Source organism: Musa acuminata, chromosome BXJ2-7 (assembly GCF_036884655.1).
Source record: "Musa acuminata AAA Group cultivar baxijiao chromosome BXJ2-7, Cavendish_Baxijiao_AAA, whole genome shotgun sequence".
In the NCBI taxonomy this organism is placed as follows: domain Eukaryota; kingdom Viridiplantae; phylum Streptophyta; class Magnoliopsida; order Zingiberales; family Musaceae; genus Musa; species Musa acuminata.
Window position 1 is genome coordinate 24921624 of NC_088344.1, and position 19664 is coordinate 24941287.

A 19664-nucleotide genomic window follows, 5' to 3' on the forward strand; every position below is an offset into this window, starting at 1 on the left:
CTAAAAGCTCTACCTCTACTACAAATAGATGAACCAATCTATCCACGGTTAGTGAGATTGTTCTATGCCAACCTATATGAAGACAATGATAGCCTAAGCACTTACATTCTAGGAACACCCATTAGAATACTTGACAGCACCATTTGTGAGCTAATTGGCATAACTGAAAAAGATAGGGGATGTTATTTTAAAGGTAAATGGGACGTAAAAAAAATAGGAGCAACCTATTCCGAAGCCGTGAAAACAATTTTTGCAAATCCAAACCTTGACTTCCTACCCAAGAGCTATGAACACTTAATGCCTTTCAACTCTAAAATTCTTCATCACATTATCACAAGCATCATATTCCCCAAACAATTTCATCTTGACGAAGTAAGTCAACTAGAGATAGGAACCATGTATTGGATTATGACCGGTCAGTATAATTGTTTTGGGTACTTGATTCGCCAACACATGCAGGAAATTATGACTAAAGATACTATATTACCATAAGGGAGGTTAATCACTAGAATTCTTCATGCCTATGACATTTGCATTCCACCCGATGAAGAATCTATTCAAAATGATCGATATAACATAATAAATAAAAACCTGCTGAAAAAACTTAGGTGCACTTTTAGCAATGGCATATGGGTTAGGCAGCCTAGAAGGACGGATCCAATTCCTACACAAATAGAACAACCCGAAACACCAATTCTTATGGGAAATGAATCTCCTCCTCCTAGTCCCCTTGGAGTAGCACCTTCAGCTCCTGTTTCCTCCACTGAAGATATCATTATGGTGGAGCTATCTCAGATCAAATCACAGCAAGAACAAATTCAGAATCAACAAGTTGAAATTTTGAAGACACTACGACAGATGAATGAAAAAATTGATATCATGTATCAGCACTGTGGATTACCTCCTAAGGATTAAATTGATGTATCTTTTTATTCTGTTCTGTTTGTTTTTAAAAACAAGTTCATGTTTGTCATCGATTGTACGATAACTGATCTTTCCTTTAGATAACTACTGTCTTAATCTGCATAGATGATGATGTCTTTTGGATAAACTATTTCTGGCAAATTTGAATGATGATATTTGATAAATGCTAAACCTTTTTCTATGATCATCAATTAGCTGGCTTGTCCCTTTTTGTTGATGACAAAGGGGGAGAAGTGATGATTTACACCAGAACGATAGCATGACTAATATGAATTACAAAAACTTATGTGATATGAATGTCTTATATGACTTGCAAATCCTTGAAAATATCACAAGATTGATATGGATAACGATAAGTTCTACGATTAGAACTTATCGGGTTATGCTTGAATCCAATGGGATGGAATTCAAGTGTTTTTTATCTTCTCATAATATGGCATATAGATAGGGGGAGTTATGCTTAACTCCGTCATCAATTGATTGTCATCATCAAAAAGGGGGAGATTGTTGAATCTCGGATTTTGATGATGTAATCAATTGGTGGGTTATTTGATCTAATCCATATTATTGAGTTAAGTGTGCAGGATTAACTACGATAACCAGAAAACATATAGCAAGAATACCGGAGTCGAGCTCGATGGACGTTTAAGAGACCGAAGAATCATCGGAGATGCTGCCGGAACCATCCGAGAAGAAATCGGGAACGTGTCGGAAGTTCGCCGAAGAAATCGTCGGAGGCTCGCGGAGATCACCAAGAAGGCTCGGCTACTCGTTAAAGTCATCACAAAGATTGGGAGCTTGCAGGGTGTCCGTCGGAAGAAGTTCGTCGGAAAGCTCGCCGGAACAAGACTCGACGTTCGCGGTTAAAAAACTTGCTTAGGATGTTTTTTTTGTGTTATGTAGTTCACCTGTAATTAGGATTAGGATTAAGAAATAATCCTATATCCTGGTTAGGGGCTAACTGGGCCCAAAGTCAGATTTGGTTTGGGCTAAAATTAAGCCAAACAAATGAATTGGAGAGCCAGGCGGTGGCACCGCCTGGCTGGGCGGTGAAACCGCCCAGCACCCGAGTGCTGGGCGGTGACACCTCCTTGGCTGGGTGGTTGCACCGCCCAGCACCCGAGCGCTGGGCGGTGGCACCGCCTGGCTGGGCGGTGGAACCGCCAGCACCGGGAACCCTAAGAGAATTCAAATTTTGGAGCCCAAAATTTGAATCCTCTTAAGGCCTATAAATACCCCTCAAATCTCAGCTGAGGTTACAACTTTTGAGAAGCATTTTGATTGAGAGAAAAGTCTTAGAAAGTCTTAGCAAGTCTTGTTTTCAATTTGCTAGAGAGTTCTCCTCCTTCTTTCTTATTAAAAATTTGTAAGAGGTTGAGCTGCTTGTAAAAGGTTGTAAGAGGGGTGTTTACCCTTCCATTTCAAGAGACTTGCTAGTGGAAGGTGGAAGCCTCATCGAAGAGGGGCCTCGCAAGTGGAGTAGGTCATTTGACCGAACCACTCTAAAAATCGGCGTAATCTCTGGTTTGCTTTTTATTATTGTCATTTACATTACTGCAAATCTTCTTACTGCTTTAGTTCCTTATTACTCTTGCTGCGCAACTTTAAGAACACGCCTTCAAGTTAAATTTCTCAAGTTTCGTTCTTAACGTACGAAAGATTTTATTAAAATCGAAGTTTTAATCCGCTGCACTAATTCACCCCCCCCCTCTTAGTGCCGCTCCGATCCTAACAGAGGAAGGACCCGAAAACTTCAGAAGTTTGCGAGGCGATGCTCGTTAAAGCTCCAACAAACATCCACCCAGTTCAAGCAGCATGAGGCATTTGAGAGACTAACGTATAGTTAGGATTGTCTTTTCCTTCATCTGAAGGATCCGTAGGAACCAACAGGGATCAACACAACTCAGCCAACCCCACATTAGAGTCAGAGTCATTGGCGAGTTGAAGTAGCATGGCGGATCAAAAGTTCGACTACTCAACAACAGCAGCGGAGAGTAGTTGGGAGCCAAGAGACGCATTGCAGCTGGAGCAGAAGATTGAAGACTTAGCAAAGGTGAAGAGTTACACTGTCGACAAAGGCTTCGATGAGGACGTCGAAGGAATAAGTGGGGGAGAATATCATAGACAAAATTATAAATAGGATGTTCGATGTAATACTTATGTATCTTTGTATCTTTTTGTTTGTTCATGCTTTGCACAACATGTAGAGGGTCGGTCGAAGGCTTAACAGCCTCATTTTAGTTGGGTTTGATGGTCGTTTTAGGCTTGTAAATAAAGGTTATGTCATATGGACACTTGTGAGAGATACTCGATCTATAGTAGACCATTTTGGACCCTTTGTTGTGCAACCGTTCAGAGCTTGTAAAGTCTGTTTGTAATTTGCATTGGCTATGAAGTGTTTTCTGAAATGTTTGCTTGTGGATCCTGAGTGAGGCACATTCTCTAACCCGTTTTCTTTTTTTTAGGTCCTAAGGGACCATGGGAGGTTTCGGGGAGGCTGACCTTTACGGATGGACACGCAAGGGTGTCATACAACTTAAGCAAAACCAGGTAAGTTCGTGACAAAAGGGAGAATCATATGCAACGGACCACAAATATTGAGTACCTCAAGACAACATCTCCACAAAGCTTAACGGACCGAGAGAGCGATGAGGAGTCGTCGCATAATCTCATATGAGGTAATGCATTAGTGGATGTATTATGAGATCAAGTGGGGAAGCGATCCAAGGAAACACAAAATGAAGACACACTTGGAGCCGATATGGAGATCGAACTCAATGGAGGGCTGACCTATAGAATGGTGGGTGCGACGACCACCATCAACCCAATGCAAATCGAGGAGCGGAGAAACTTAGGTATAATATGGTGAAGTACCCAAGCAACATTAAGGGAATCGACATAGAAGATGGAATATAGAGCGGAGGCATGAAGCTTTCCTTAGACAAAGGTCAAAGACATGAACTCCTATAGAGGCAAGAGCGGGATCATGTCGTTCCATGGGTCCTTCATTCTGATGGAGCAGACTCATCCTACATGGTGTCAAAGATGAAGGGAGCTTCAAGGCATATGCACCTTATCTCGAAGAAGCATTTGATGGAGAAACTAAGATGACTCAACTTGTGGTGGTGAAGTTGGGGTCAAAAGGCATTGGCACGGGGTAAGAGGACACGAAGGCGGGTACTCTTGAAGAATATGTCGTAGTGCTACCATTTGAGTTGCCATGAAGGAAGTGGTGCATAGCGGGATTATGCTGATGGGGGTAAAGGCCTAGGATCCAAACAATAGTGCACCAATTTCAATGAAGTCGATGGACTTCGGGAGCTTATAGGCGGCGAACTGTCCTAGAGCTGTGCTTCGTCTGGGTGTGACCCGAGAGCGGGTGGACGAAGGTCGATTACCAAAGAAGCGAACACAATCGGAAGTGGCAAATACCCTGCGATGTGCTGACATAGGCCATACATAGAGGGATCGTAGTCCGAGTTCAAGGAAGTCAAAGAAGCGACCTAGCAAGCCAAAGAACAAGGCTGAATAAGCAGACGATGCTATCAAGGAAGCTAAAGAGAATAGAATCGATGCGAGCCCTGCAATATGATGGCGATGGCCATGTATAAGGGTTATAATTTATTTTTCCATCGACCAAGGGGAACTGCTCGGAGAACACAAAGGTGTTGAAGCAGGTGGTCGAAAGGGGTGAGAAAGCGATGACAAGTCCAAAGGGACTTAGCTACCCAAGACCAAGCATCGGTTAGATTGTAGGTTGACTCGAAAGAGTGCCACAATGTCGCAAAGGTGGATCTACTGATCGCGAAGAAAGGGACGCAGATGCGAGACAACGGATAGTAGGGTCATGGGCATGGCAGCGCCATGGTACCACAGAGGCGAGACTTCTATAGAGTCATCGATCCCTTACTCTTATAGAGGGAGAGCGTTTGATCGTAAAAGGGGCCAAGAAGGTGGAGAATGTAGAAGCAAACTCCAAGAACTGAGACAAGAATAAAAGGTAGAGGCCAAGGAACTTCGTAAGACCGATGTCAATGAGCTTCTCATCAAGATAGCCGAAAGCGGAAGACTTCGGGTCGATGTAAGAGTGCTCGACCAAGGAACGAAGTAGGTAATACGCGATGTTGTACCTTCACTACTCAGAGGAGTAGGCGACAAAGATGATGGAGAAGACGGTACAATCCCAAAGACGACCAAAACTATTAGAGACTTGCTCCAAGTTGGTATGAAAACTTCTTACATTCCAAAAGTTCGATTGCATTGAGAAGGTAAATCACAGTAGCTAACTCAATATAAGGAGTGCAAATACTTCGAGTGCTTTAGAAGTGTGAGCAAAGAGCGAGAAAGGCTAGTAACCAACTTGATGCATGGAGTACAACTCTTGAGGAAGCAGGCGAAGTCAAGTAACATTTGCTTTTTCAACTCTTAAGAGAATGGGCGAACCTGAGTACCCAAATTCTCCTAGATATCCAACAAAGGAGCTCTGCACAGGTTCAAAGATCCTTCGAAAAAATCGAAGGGAAGACAATAGTTATCAAATCTTCACCAATGATGATCGATAATATTGAGAGTAGATTGTTTGCTTCATTTCCCAATAAAATGTCAATCAAAAGCGAAAGTGATGCGAACCTACTTGGAAATGATAACTACGGGAAAGAAGAATTGATGGACAAATTTTGTGGAGAAACGACCTAAAAAAAAATTCAAACTCGTTAAAGCTCCAACAAGCATCCACCTAATTCAAGCTGCATGAGGCATTTGAGAGACTGGCGCATATCAAAGATGGTCTTTTCTTTCATCTAAAGAATCCATAGGAACCAACAAGAATCAACACAACTCAATCATCCCCACACTAGAGTCAAGAGTCATTAGCACGTTGAAGCAGCATGGGAGATTAAGGTTCAACTACTCAACAACAACGACGAAGAGTAGTTGGGAGCCAAGAGGCGTGTTGTAGTTGGAGTAGAAGATTGAAGACTCAGAAAAGACGAAGAGATGCAGCGTCTGCAAAGACTTCGACGAGGACGTCGAAGGAATAAGTGGGGGAGAACTTCATGGACAAAATTGTAAATGGGATGTTTGATGTAATGCTCATGTATGTCCGTGTCTTCCGGTTTTGTTCATGCTTTGCACAACATGTAAAGGGCTGATAGTGGGCTTAGCGGCCCAATTTTGGTAGGTTTTAGTGGTCGTCTTAGGCTTACAAACAAAGGTTGTCATGTGAGCACTTGTGGGGATTTCGATCTGTAATGGACCATTTTGGACCCTTTATTGTGCAATCATTTAGAGCTTGCGAAGTCTATAGTTGTAATTTGCATTGACTATAAAGTGTTTTTTAAAATGGTTGCTTATGGATCTCGAGTGAAATGCTTTATTTAATCCATTTTCTCTTTTGTAGATTCTAAAGGATCATAGAAGGTTTCGAAGAGGCTGACCTTTGCGGACGGACACGCAAGGGTGCCACACGACTTAGGCAATGACAACTAAGTTAATGACAATGCTCTACCTTGTTTTTGTGTGTTTTTCCTCAAAAACTATAAGTAAGAATAGTTTGCAAAGCTACAGAGCAACCATTGAGTTTTTATGTCATGTCCTGTTTTCTGCAGGCTACAGTGTAAAGCAAAATGTCAACCATCTTAACCCCTTGGATCCCCTTGGGTAGCGCAAGGTTGGGTAGGGATTTAGGGTAGTGTTGGGCATTGATTGGATTCATAAGTTTGTACATAAAGGCTACGGGAACTTGTCGACATGCCCGACACGTAGTGAGCAGTCATTTGCGGACTTACGACTATTCTTTTGTCTTCGGAAGTCCTCATTTTCTCTTTCTTTTTTTTCTCTCTTGCACATTAAGTGTTTGCTAAATTGCTTGTAAAGCTGCTCTCTTTGGCAAGACATTGGATATTATCTATTGCTAGTTTACTAAACTAATCAATTTGCTCTTTTACAGGTCCTTCGGGACCTAAGTGAGGTTGTTTCTAGGCTAACCCTTTACGGATAGATAACACAAGGGTGCCTTATGACTTCGGCAATTCCAACTAAGTCCATGATAGCATGATGTGGAAGTGCATATATATATATATATATATATATATATATATATATATATATATATATATTATAACACGTAGCGTGAAAGTGCACGTATATCTTATAGTATATGATGTGGGAGTTCATTGATCTACCATAATTGTCTATTACATGTATAATGACCTACTACTGCACATGTGCACTCCGATTTACTTTGAATCAGAATTTTATCTCTTTATTATACATCTATCATGTTAAGGGTTATACATATTACGGGGTTATACGTTGGTAAAGAGGCCATGAGAAGATGAGCTTACCATGAAAAGTTTTATACATAAGATTTTGAAATATATAGACTCTATTTTGCAGATAGAGATATTATTACCACACCCATGTGATGGATGGGGAGGTGAGCAAGTACGGACCCAACACAAATATAGATGATGACATTTTTATGTATATAAATTCTAGATAGGATATACATGTGTTTTTTACGGTTAGGTGCTTATAACTATATACAACTATCAAACACCCATGTATAGGAGAAACTATATCCTTTTGTTTAGCAAGTTAATATGTTTCAAACTGGCCACTTTTTTGTTATAATATTATTAATAGCAATAGTAAACTCCAAGGTTGCATCCTATTTTAGTCATGTATGTAGGGTTTGCATAAAAATTAAGACCAGAGTGTTACAAACCAATACAAATAATTTATGACATCTACCAGATAAGCTCCTCACGAGGCATTTCTCTTTAAATTGGTCAAAGCCCTAGTCAAGAAGGTTAATTTTAATAGTAAAAAAATACGATTATGATAAGATGTGATTCAAGTGATTAAAATATGTCAAATTAGGGTCCTAATTCTAGACCCCGGGTAGTCTACTCTTTTTTTTTCTGAATTATTCATTGGATCTTTAGGTTTATTTTATCAACTACCCAAGTTAAACGTGTTTGAACAGATTTATTTGAGAAGAGAGTCCTAGAAGACAAGTTACTGATTTAAGTCAAATTAGAAGTAGTCAATTAGTTATTTAGGGTAAGATATCATTATACAATGATTTGTTTTGCTCTTTAGGTGGCTTAAGGGTCAAGCATGTAATGTTGTCTGTCAAGAAGTAGTTAAGGCAGGATTCGATCTCATGACCTTGCTAGGGTCAAAAAACTTTTTTTATATATAAGGGTGCTAATCACCCTTGTATTCAATTACATTAAGATGAATTATTAATGTAGTGTTAAGTGTGACAGCTTGCTGCCTTTATCTTTCTCTCCTCTCTATTTCCTCTCTTTCAAATTACCATGCTTATGCTACAAAAACCTGGTTAAAAGGCAATAGCAAAATGATAGAACCCTTGCAGATTCTAAACTTGGGGTTGATCTCTTTAGGGGATCGGCCTCCTTGAAACTCTATAGGGGTTCCTCCCTCAAAGTTGCTGCTCAAAAGCTGCAGAAAAGATTCATCTATTGCTTATGAAAAGAGAAGGAATACATGGCTATTTATAGGGCTTCTAAACCCTAACTCCTAATAGGACTCCTACTTAAGACTCTTACTTCTAACCAACTCCTAATAGGACTCCTAGTCAAGACTCCTATTCCTTTACAACTCCTAATTCTTCTCTAAGAAAACACCTCCTATATGAATGTCCCTCTCAATTAGGACTCTCCTAACTAGAGTCCTAACAGAATGTCCCTCTCAATTAGGACTCTCCTAGCTAGAGTCCTAACAGTTTTACATGAATGTCCCTCTCAATTAGGACTCTCCAAGCTAGAGTCCTAACAGACCCGCCCTCTTCAAATCAGCCTTGTCCTCGAGGCTGATGATTCGTGAATTCTGGGAATTTGATCTTCAAGTCGTCATAGTTCTCCCAAGTGGCATCTTCTATTGGTAGGTTCGCCCACTGTATTAGCACTTCATTAGTGGGTCGTCGTCGTCGAGTCACGATCCGTCGATCAATAATGGCACTTGGCTGGGTCTGGAGTTCTCTTTGGGTAGTCATATTTGGTGGGTGGCTTTGGGCTGTCTCCAAGCACCTATTTAAAACTTCCGTCTCGCTGTTGGTTTGTGAGTGATATGTCATACTCCTTTTCAATTTAGTACCCTGCATATGGAATAACTTTGTCCAAAATCTGCTATTGAAGATGCAAGTAGAATTTGTCACAAGCACAATGCGTCCCTTATAGTGTAATTCTTTTGAGTCCCAATTGTAATGAGCCATGGGGCTTGGTGCTTCCTCCAATTTTTTTATAATCTTACTAGTATCTGAATCTTCCTGCCATTCCATCTTAATATCCTCAAGGAAGTCGCTGGTCGGAAGTGAAACGGTCGAAACTTCAACTTGCTCGGGTAGCTGCGAAAGCGCATCTGCAAGAACATTCTCTTTCCCCTTTTTGTAAGTTATTTCAAAATCAAATCCAAGAAGTTTTGTTACCCATTTTTGCTGCTCGGGGGAAGATATCTTCTGCTCCAAGAGATATTTTAGGCTTTTATGGTCGGTCTTGATTTGAAAGTATCGCCTGATCAAGTATAATCTCCACCTCGTTGCTGCGCGCACAATGGCGAGCATCTCCTTATCATATGTTGACATATTTTGATCGGAGGGAGATAATGCCTTGCTAGTGTATGCGAGTGGTCGACCATTTTGCATGAGAATGGCTCCAATTCTGACTCCAGATGTGTCGGCCTCAATAATGAAGGGTCGGTTGAAATCTGGTAGTGTTAGCACCGGCGTCGTCGTCATGGCTGCCTTAAGTTTGTCGAAGGCAGCGGAGGCTCTATCCAACCATTGGAAGACATCTTTTTCTAGTAAGGAAGTAAGTGGTGCACTGATCTTTCCATAGTTTTTCACGAACTTGCGGTAGTAGCCTGTTAAACCCAGAAAGTCATATAGCAATTTTATTTTTCTCGAGGTCAGCCAGTTTTGCATTGCTCCAATTTTGAAGGGGTCCACCGTTACACCTTCCTCTGATATGATATGCCCAAGATATCCCAACTTTTATTGAAGAAAGTAAAAATTTCTAGTGGCCGTTGTGTGTTCGAAAGGCGGTTTTCGGTATGACTTCTTCGTACACTTGTATTTGATAATACCCGGATCAAAGGTCCATCTTTGTGAAGATTTGTGCTCCCTTTCATATATCAATTCATCTAGTACTGGAATAGGGTATTTATCCTTGATGGTTATGCCATTGAGAGTTTGATAATCAACGCATATTCGCCATGTTCCGTCCTTCTTGTGTACAAGTAGCACCGGTGAAGAGTAGAGGTTGCAACTCGGCCGAATAACTCCTGTTTCGAGCATCTCTTTTATAATCCTTTCTATTTCATCCTTCTGGAGATGTAGATACTGATATGGCCAAGTATTTACTGAAGATTTGCCTGGAAGAATCATTATACAATGATCATGCCGACAGGTAAGAGGTAGGTTGCGCGGTTCGTCAAATATATTTGAAAATTCAGCAAGCAAAGGAAGTAGATTTGGATCTTCAAATTCTGTTGGCTCTCCCTTAGTTTGCTGCTCAAGTTGTACCAAAAAGCCGCTGCATGCTTTATGCAAAACATTCTCCATTTGTTTTGTGCAAATCGTTGTTATGTCGCCCCCACGTTTCCCGTGCAATGTCACCTGTTTCTCCTTATTGTAAAATTTCATAATTAGTTTCATAAAATTCCAAGAAATATCACCTAATATCGTCAACCATTTAATTCTGAGCATGGCCTCATGATTGTTAAGAGGGAGAAGGAAGAAATCTGTAATTATCTCTTGGTCCTGCAGCAATAGTTTCTCCTGCAAGCGCCTTTGATCACAATTCAAAATCCGTCCGTCGGTGACCTTAACATCAAACCTGCAGCGATTCTCGATAGGTAATGATATCCGAACAGCAAGCTTACTATTTAGGAAGTTAGTAGTACTGCCCGTGTCGATGAGAACAGTGATTGGTTGTTGTTTGAGAAGGCCTCCAATTTTCATCGTTTGCGGGTTTGAGTAGCTAGCTAGTGTATGTACCGTAACTTCGGTCGATTGTGGCTCTTCTTCTGCATCTTCTTCTTCATGTTCAAGGCTCTCTTTTGGATGTTCAATGACCTCTTCTTCTATCAGTTCAATCATAAGAAGTCCCCTTTTACTACAGCGATGCTCACGGCTCTACGGCTTGTCACAATGCCAACATAACCCCTTCACATATCGCTCCCGAAGCTCTTCTCCTATTAACCTCTTTGGTGTAGGGACTTGGTCGACAGTAGGGGGGGCTGAGGGCTTCAATATTACTGGTTGAGGAGCGACCCTAGTCCTCCGAGCTTCATGGTTCAATTGCTCCTCTTGATGTCGTGCGAAAGAGATGGCTGCCATAAGCGTATACGGTTGTCGCGCTTTAACTTCTCCTCGGATCTCCGGCTTCAAGCCCTCAATGAAGGTCCTCAATAGCTATTTTTGAGACCAATTACGAGTTTGATTAGATAACCTTTCAAACCTGGTTTGGTACTCCTGAATGGTGGAGGTTTGTTGGATCTTTGCTAGTTGTTCGTCAATATTCTCGTAATCGGTTGGTCTGAAGTGAATCAGCAGTCCTTCTTTGAATTGACGCCATGAAAGGACTCCATAAGTATGTTCAAACCAGTCAAACCACTGTATAGCATCCCCTTCAAGATGTATAGCTGCAATTTTCACCATAGATACATCCGCGGTTTTGTGATACCGAAAATATCGCTCCGCGCGCGAGATCCAACCAATCGGGTCTCCTTCCCATCTAGGGAAGTCCACTCTCATGCATGGATAGTTGGGGTTGGTCATAGAGCCTACCCTCCCTTGGAAGTCATCTCTTTGGGCTTGGTGTGATTGGGCAAAGCTCTCTCCTTGATATGATTTCTTCGGGCTTAGTGGTCGGCCCAATCTGAGTTCGGTAAAGAGCGTCCGAATCTTATCCTCTATTCGCGCCTCCAAGGCTTCGAATTTAGCATTGATTGCCTCCTTAGATGCCATAGTATATGGCCCCAAATCAATGATGTTAAGATCTCTCTTTTGCTGTTAGGTTAAAGGCATGTATAGGTTGAGAGAAGTGATGGTCGAAAGTGTTGGTGGATTGGTGGATGTAGGCTGCGGTTTAGGCTTGTTTTGTGGCTGTTTTGGGTGTAGTTTGAGGGTGTGGTTTGGTAGAGTTTTAGGGCTGTGGATGAAAGTTTTGGATCTGTGGTAGATGGTAGCAAAGGTTTGACAGAAATCCGTGGAAGTTGCAGCAAGTATGTGCTGTCTTGTAAGAGTAGAATTGTCGTCGAAGAAACAACGGTTTCTCGACGTAATTTCCACCAAAAACTTGAGAGAATTGGGGAGGGAATTGATAGCAAAATCACAGTTTATATGACAGCAAGGATATCTAATTTAATCAAGAAAATTTCGGCAGTATAACAGCAAAGAAATTGGTGCAATTTGCAATTGCAGAATTATCGTCGAAAAATTTCAGCGGGTTACGATGAAAATTTACAGCAATATAAATCGTTTTTAGAGATGAATTTCTTAATAGATTAATCTTAGATGGAAGCCAAGATGATATATGAAGTCTATAAGAAATTTCATTCAAAAAAGATTGCAAATAGATGGGTTAAGGCAACGATATGCAGCTGAAATTTTCTGCAGCATAGATTTTCAAGTGCAGCAGATTGGACATAAAAGATCAGTAGTTTATATTAAGAATTTTTCGATGAAACCAAAGGGAAATATACTGTTAGGAAGTTTTAAAGATGTCATAAAAATTTCGTAGAAATTTGGATAGAAAAAGCACAGTAGCAAGATCAAACAGATGGTGCTATGCGGCTTGAATTCTGCAATTCAAGTGCAGCAGATTGGACATAAAAGATTAGTAGTTTATATTGAGAATTTTTTGATGAAACCAAAGGGAAATCCACTGTTAGGAAGTGTCAAAGATGTCATAAAAATTTCGTAGAAATTTGGATAGAAAAAGTACAGTAGCAAGATCAAACAGATGGTGCTATGCGGCTGGAATTCTGCAATGTATCTTTCGTCGTAGAGATGAAAACTTTGTGACGAAAAGTTTATGCAGCAATATAAGAACGATTTTTTTTTTTTTTTTTTCGAATAAGGATAACTAAATTGCAGCAGCAGTAAGGTAGGAAACCAGAACCTGTTGCAATTCACGGGGAGATCAAAGGATGATCCGCGGTGGTGGAGATGATGGCGGAATTCGGTGACGATCTTTTAAGCAATTGTGGGAATTGCTTTGGATGGTTGTGGAGGGTTGATGGATGGCTGTGGAAGGGCAGCGAGACGTCAAGAACGCTGCTCTGATACCAAGTGATAGAACCCTTGCAGATTCTAAACTTGGGGTTGATCTCTTTAGGGGATCGGCCTCCTTGGAACTCTATAGGGGTTCCTCCCTCAAAGTTGCTGCTCAAAAGCTGCAGAAAAGATTCATCTATTGCTTATGAAAAGAGAAGGAATACATGGCTATTTATAGGGCTTCTAAACCCTAACTCCTAATAGGACTCCTACTTAAGACTCTTACTTCTAACCAACTCCTAATAGGACTCCTAGTCAAGACTCCTATTCCCTTACAACTCCTAATTCTTCTCTAAGAAAACACCTCCTATATGAATGCCCCTCTCAATTAGGACTCTCCTAGCTAGAGTCCTAACAGAATGTCCCTCTCAATTAGGACTCTCGTAGCTAGAGTCCTAACAGTTTTACATGAATGTCCCTCTCAATTAGGACTCTCCAAGCTAGAGTCCTAACACAAAACTCATCGACACCCAAGGATCGTCATAATGTGGTATACCGCCTGGTATAGGAGATGCATATCGATCCGATAGGGAACCAATACGCGGACCGCCCCGTATTGGGCGATACACGTTGCATGACCCCATATCGAGTGATACGGGGTCTATACCAATCGATAAAGATTGAAATTCAATCGTTATCGACCTGTACTGATTGGTAACGATCGGATTTCGACCATTACCGATCAAGGTATAAGATTGCCTTATTTCAAACAATCAATTTAATCGTTTGAACCAAAGGAAATGGTTTTTAAACCCTTTCATCCCCTTTCTTACAACCCATTTTACTATTTCAAACTCTTTCTCATTCTCACATTTTCACTCTTAAACTCAATAAAACTGTGATTTGTGGATTGGATCAAATTTAGGAAGATTAAGAGGAAGAACACTTTAATCAGGAAGGATGTATTGATTTATGAGATGATTAAGTCTATTCTATATGTTTAATGGCTAATATATTATTTGACATATTTTTGATGACAGGTAGTGTTAATTAGGAAGTAATTAAGGTCTTTAATATTGTGATTAATGTGCTTAATGCTGATTTTTTCAAAATTAGACACTTAATGGGTCAAAGCTTTGTATTTCATGCATATTAATGTGATTTACATGTTTGTGATGGTATAATAGGTTTAATTAGGTTTTAATTAAGTTTTTTAATATTGTGATTAGTGGTTTTAGTAATGATTTAATCAAAATTTAACCCATACTGAATAACTCAATATCTTTAACACGGATGTTTGACATATTTATTGCGGTGAAAGAATACTAGTTAGGGATTAATTAACTAGGTTAATGCTATGATTAGTATATTTAATTATGATGATATCGAAATTTAACTCACATTAGATCAATTAAATATCTTTAATACATATTAAAGTGTTTGACATGTTTATAGTGATAAAAGAGGAAGAGTTAGGGAGTAATCAACCATATTAATAGTGTGACTAGTGTATTTAATGATGATTTCATTGTAATTTGATCTATATTGCATTAAATTTATATATTTAATGTTTATTAGGATGTTTGACATATTTATAGTGGTAAAATAAAGCTAATTAAGATTTAATTAAGTTTTTTAATACTGTAATTAGTATATTTAATGATATTGAGTCAATTCTATGATATATTCAATAGCCCTAATTTGAATAGATTGATTGACATGTTTATAGTGACAAAGTAGGGTTCATTACGTAAAATCGCACCTTATTATTTCAAATTAGAGCTAATCACAGCTTAATTATTTGATTCAATTTTGGTAAGAATATGACACCAAAAGAACAGACACATGATGACGCTTAAGATCATACCCGAATGATAAATGAGAACCGTCATCATTGACAATGCATTTATTATAACTAGATCAACAATGGTGGAGGAATCACCTAGGTGAAGATGTAGTTGGCCGACGGTATCCTAATGTTACAAAATGTAAGAAAGTTCTAACGAAAATCCGTGAATCATTTCAAGATAAATTACAACAAGCAAGGGAAAATATAATGAAAAAGAAGGCAAAAGCTAAGGAAAAATATTATAGAGCTACGCAAGAATCAGTTACTGACGAATATGAGAGTTATAGTGATAACATCGACCTGGATCTCAAAGTTAGTATTTATGTATCACTGGAGCATCAGTATATGTACGAGGAAACAATGAGGCATCAACGACTAGACTCATAATGGAAGCATGGTGATGATAGTAGGCTTATACCATAAGGAATCCAGAGATTGACCAGCATAAGATAGCCAACTGCCCCTCCTCAGTTGAGTCGGATTGGTAGCATGAGGCACGATCGAATTTGTGGTTTTATCATAGGACTTAGCAGGAGGTCAACACCAAATATTATTAATATTGATCCGCAAGCCTATCCTCAACAAACAGTGAGACAAACATGAATTAGCATTGCATATACAAAAGAAAATAAGTAAAATATTGAGAAAGCAATTGCAAAATGATTTGACTTCCACATGATTCCAGCAAATATAACCCAAGTTTCCTATTATCAGAATATATTCTCCTCTATTAAAAAAGCTGGCATAGGGATCCAACCTCTAACACCAAAGGGGATCCATGGCGTGTATTTAGATGAGGTGATAGAAATGACTAATTGGATCAAATCCTTCGAGAGGTAGTGGGACGAATATGAGGTGACACTGATATGTGACAGTTGGATAGGGCCAATAAGAATATCATCAATTTTCTTATGTATTGCAATAGATGGGTAGGTTTTTATAAGTCTGTTAATGCTTCCAACAAGATTCAAAATAAAAACTATATTGAAAACCTAATGGACACCGTAGTAGAGAAAATCAGACTACAGCACATTATCCAGATAATCACCAACAATAAAGCCAATTTCAAGAAAGTCGATTTACAAATGATGGAAAAAAAATATTATCTTGGACTCCATGTGCAACTCATTGTATGGATCTAATGCTGAAAGATATCGACAAGCTACCATCAATCAATAAATGTGTAGCTCGAGCACAATCGATTACAAAGTTTATATATAATCACCATTGGGTCCACTTTTTAATGCAAAAGTATACAACTTATGATATAATCCGACTTGGAGTCACCCAGTATACTACAAATTTTATTGCCTTAAAGTCAATACAGCCAAAAGAGGCAGGGCCTCAGATAATGGTCACCTCACAAGAATAGTCTGATTTTATGTATTCAAGATCAAGTGATAGAAAAAAGATAGAAAAGACTATTCTTTCTTCTAGATTTTGGGACACCTTAAATGAAATTATAATAGGAGTGAAACCACCTTATATTGTCCTTCATAAGATCGATATGGACAAGCGTCCCCAAATGTCTTATCTTAGACATATGCTAATTACCACAAGAGATGAGATCAAGAAAGCATTTACAAATTATTTTAAGGCTGATTAATACTTACAGATCATCAATCGCAAGACCAAAGTTCATATGGACCAAGGCATCCATAATATAGGCAAATTCATATTTAGGATAATTTAATTCATAATTTTTTAATATTTAAAGAATTCTTACTAACGAAATTATTTGTCTTGTAGCGTATTATCTAAATTCAAGTATTTAATTTCGATAAAGTCTTGGAACGCAATCAAATTTATTATCGGCACTGAAAAATATTACATATCGACTCTTGCCAAATACTGCCAGTGTAGCCAATGCTATTATAGAGGGTCGATTATTTCGAGAAACAACCGATTTATTCACCAACATTGTAGGTGTGCATCATGTCGTTACAATATGGACATAATGAAGACAAGTTACATATATGTTGATTATAAACTATATTTGATATTAATTATTTGTTATGTTAAAAAAATCTTATTTATATCTTTTTTGCAATCAAGTGAAGACTATAATTTAAGGGGACGTACCAAATTTAAAGAAGGTTATTGTCTATGTACTTTCGTAGACAACATCTAGTAGTTGCAAACGTAATTGGTCAATATTTGCATTGATTCACACGAAGGTCCGCAACAAGTTATCATATAGACAATTAGAGAAACTAGTATATATACACTCCTATGCCATCAAACTGAGCCTCTTCCTCCCCAAGTCATTAAACCATAAGCCTCCTCAACCGTACTTAGCCGAACCGCAAGCCTCCTCTGCCCTACGCCACTTTATTTCTCCGTCGTTTGAGTTTATACCGTTGACTAGCTTCGTTCCGCCATTGATTGCCACTTTCCTCCGCCCTAACCACCACCTTCCTCTATCGATTACTTCTCCATCTCCTCATTCTCAGTTTATAGGTACAACCACAGCTTTGTTAAATGATCTCCTATTTCTTGCACCTTTAATGATCTCCTATTTCTTTTTTTATTTCATGGACTTTGCTAAATTTCCTTCACCAGCTTGAGGAGGGTACATTGTTAGGATTATGATGATCATTGAGAATCATGAAATTGATTATGGTGATCATTGAATTTGATGTCAATCTTATTTTGTTTTGATATTTTTATTATTACATTTGAACAATGTAATTTGGTGCTTTATATGATTGCAATTTAATGTGTCATTTTTACTTTTGTGATCATATTTTTAAAATTTTAATATTTGGGAACCCCTGGCTATGTCGAACTTCAGTCAATAACAGAAATGGATTGTAATCACTGTATTCCTCCTGACAAGTCATAGTAAAACCTGCTTCCTTCCATATGAAATCCAATAGACTCAGCAAGTTGCCACAATAGCTAACAAGGACTTAATGTCTGTCAAAACACCACTTGAGAATCATTGGAACAGAATTGTTAACGGGTTCTTATGCCCATGAGAATAAAACGAAATCCATTAAAGTCAACAACCAGATGTACCACAAAAGCTGAATGATACCCATAAAATCACAACAAACTCGAAAGGAAGAAGCGAAATAACAAAGTCAAGGAGCTGAAGGCGTTAGATGTTGACACAAAAGTTAAAGGTGTTGACACAAAAGCTAAACTGGAGATTTAGAACTTGACAGCTTCAAGGAATAAGAAAAGAAGCTAAAACTTGACCATTAAAAGCTAAAATTTCAAAGCAAATCAGCAGAATAATAACTGACTCAGTTTCCTAGGGAAAGAACTAAGAAAAAATTAGCTGCATAAAGACATAAAAGGATATCTTAAATTACCAAAAGAAAACCACATCAAAAATATCATCAGAATAACGAGAAATCGACCAGAAAACATGTCGATATCTTAAACAAAGATGGAAGTTCTACAATCGAGCAACAGAAAAAGCATATTAATAAAATCCTAATTTATGAACGCTCATCTATTTCTTAGGCAACCGAGACCAAACTCGCAGATCGCAGGAAAGGACTGGCATTGCACGATCTTTGCCTCGGCTTAGGCATCAAAGAACGCGATTGCTACGAACGGTAAACGAGTGAAGCGATTGGAGAGTCGTACGATGAAGCGCTGGTAAAACTTGCGCTTGAAGTGGTCGACGACGTCGGATCGAGCGGCCATGTGGGGCGGGATCAGGATGTTGGACCAGTACTCCGCCCATCGGGGATCGTTGTCGTAGTCGTACGCCGCCGCGGCGGTCGTCTTCAGCCGCTGCGGATCCCCCTCCTCCTCGCCCATACCCGGCCCAGCCACGGATCGAAGTTCACCCGTCTCTCTCTCTCTCTCTCTCTCTCTCTCTCTCTCGTCGATGAGGGAGGAATTCGCAGTGAGAGATCGATGGAACGGAGATTCGACTTAAATGAAGCTTAGAAGACGGGCTTTCTTACTTTTTATTTTTCTTAATGATACTGTTTGCGATTTTTGTTTTCTCGTCCGATCCTGTACGTCTTGTAAGTTCGGGTCCCACCCGATTAGACCGTCCTATAAGGTGTTATGGAGCAAATTTATCCCGATTCGACCCACTAAACGATCCGGTCGACACTAACGGTAGAGCCTTGGCAAGTAAATATTTGAAGGATCAGTATCACATCACATGACTCGATATCCATCAAATAAGAGATACTAATTCTGTTTACAAGAGAGGCTTCACACCATACTGATTCTGAGTCCTTTTTTCCAATATAAAGAAAATATAACTAAAAATATAAGGTAAAATACATTATGCAAATAAAAATAATTGTATTGATACAAGTGAAAAGGATATATTTGAATATTTTGAACACAATTGGAATTACGGTCATATCCAATTCCACTGTAAAATGACAATGGACAAACGCAGTGAGGCCCTTTTCTTCATTCTACTCAATTAGATAACCTGTTATTCTTAACTTGGTTTTCACAGTTCTTGTTGAATGGTTTGAGTTTATTTGTTTTATTTGAATCTAATTTAGTTTATATTATCTTTTACATCATTTCCTGCTCAGACAAAGGGTTTGGTCTCTGGATCACATCACGTATATAAAATGAGCATTCCAAACCAGTATATAAAGTTGCAACATCATTAAGCAATTGATTGAATGCGTGATTTTATTGGTGTTCTTTTGT

At 39.2% G+C, this 19664-nt stretch overlaps 1 protein-coding gene across 2 annotated transcripts in view; it reads right to left on the bottom strand.

Moving 5' to 3' along the window:
- LOC135617451 (uncharacterized) overlaps positions 1-18915 on the bottom strand; it is a 58442-nt gene extending 39527 nt beyond the window's left edge. For both annotated transcript variants that reach the window (XR_010488747.1, XM_065117653.1), the window contains exon 1: positions 18621-18915. Coding sequence is in view for 1 of the 2 variants with exons in the window: in XM_065117653.1 (XP_064973725.1) it covers positions 18621-18797 (177 nt within the window). In the remaining variant the exon portion in view is untranslated. The remainder of the gene's footprint in view (positions 1-18620) is intronic.
- Positions 18916-19664: the final 749 nt, after the last annotated feature.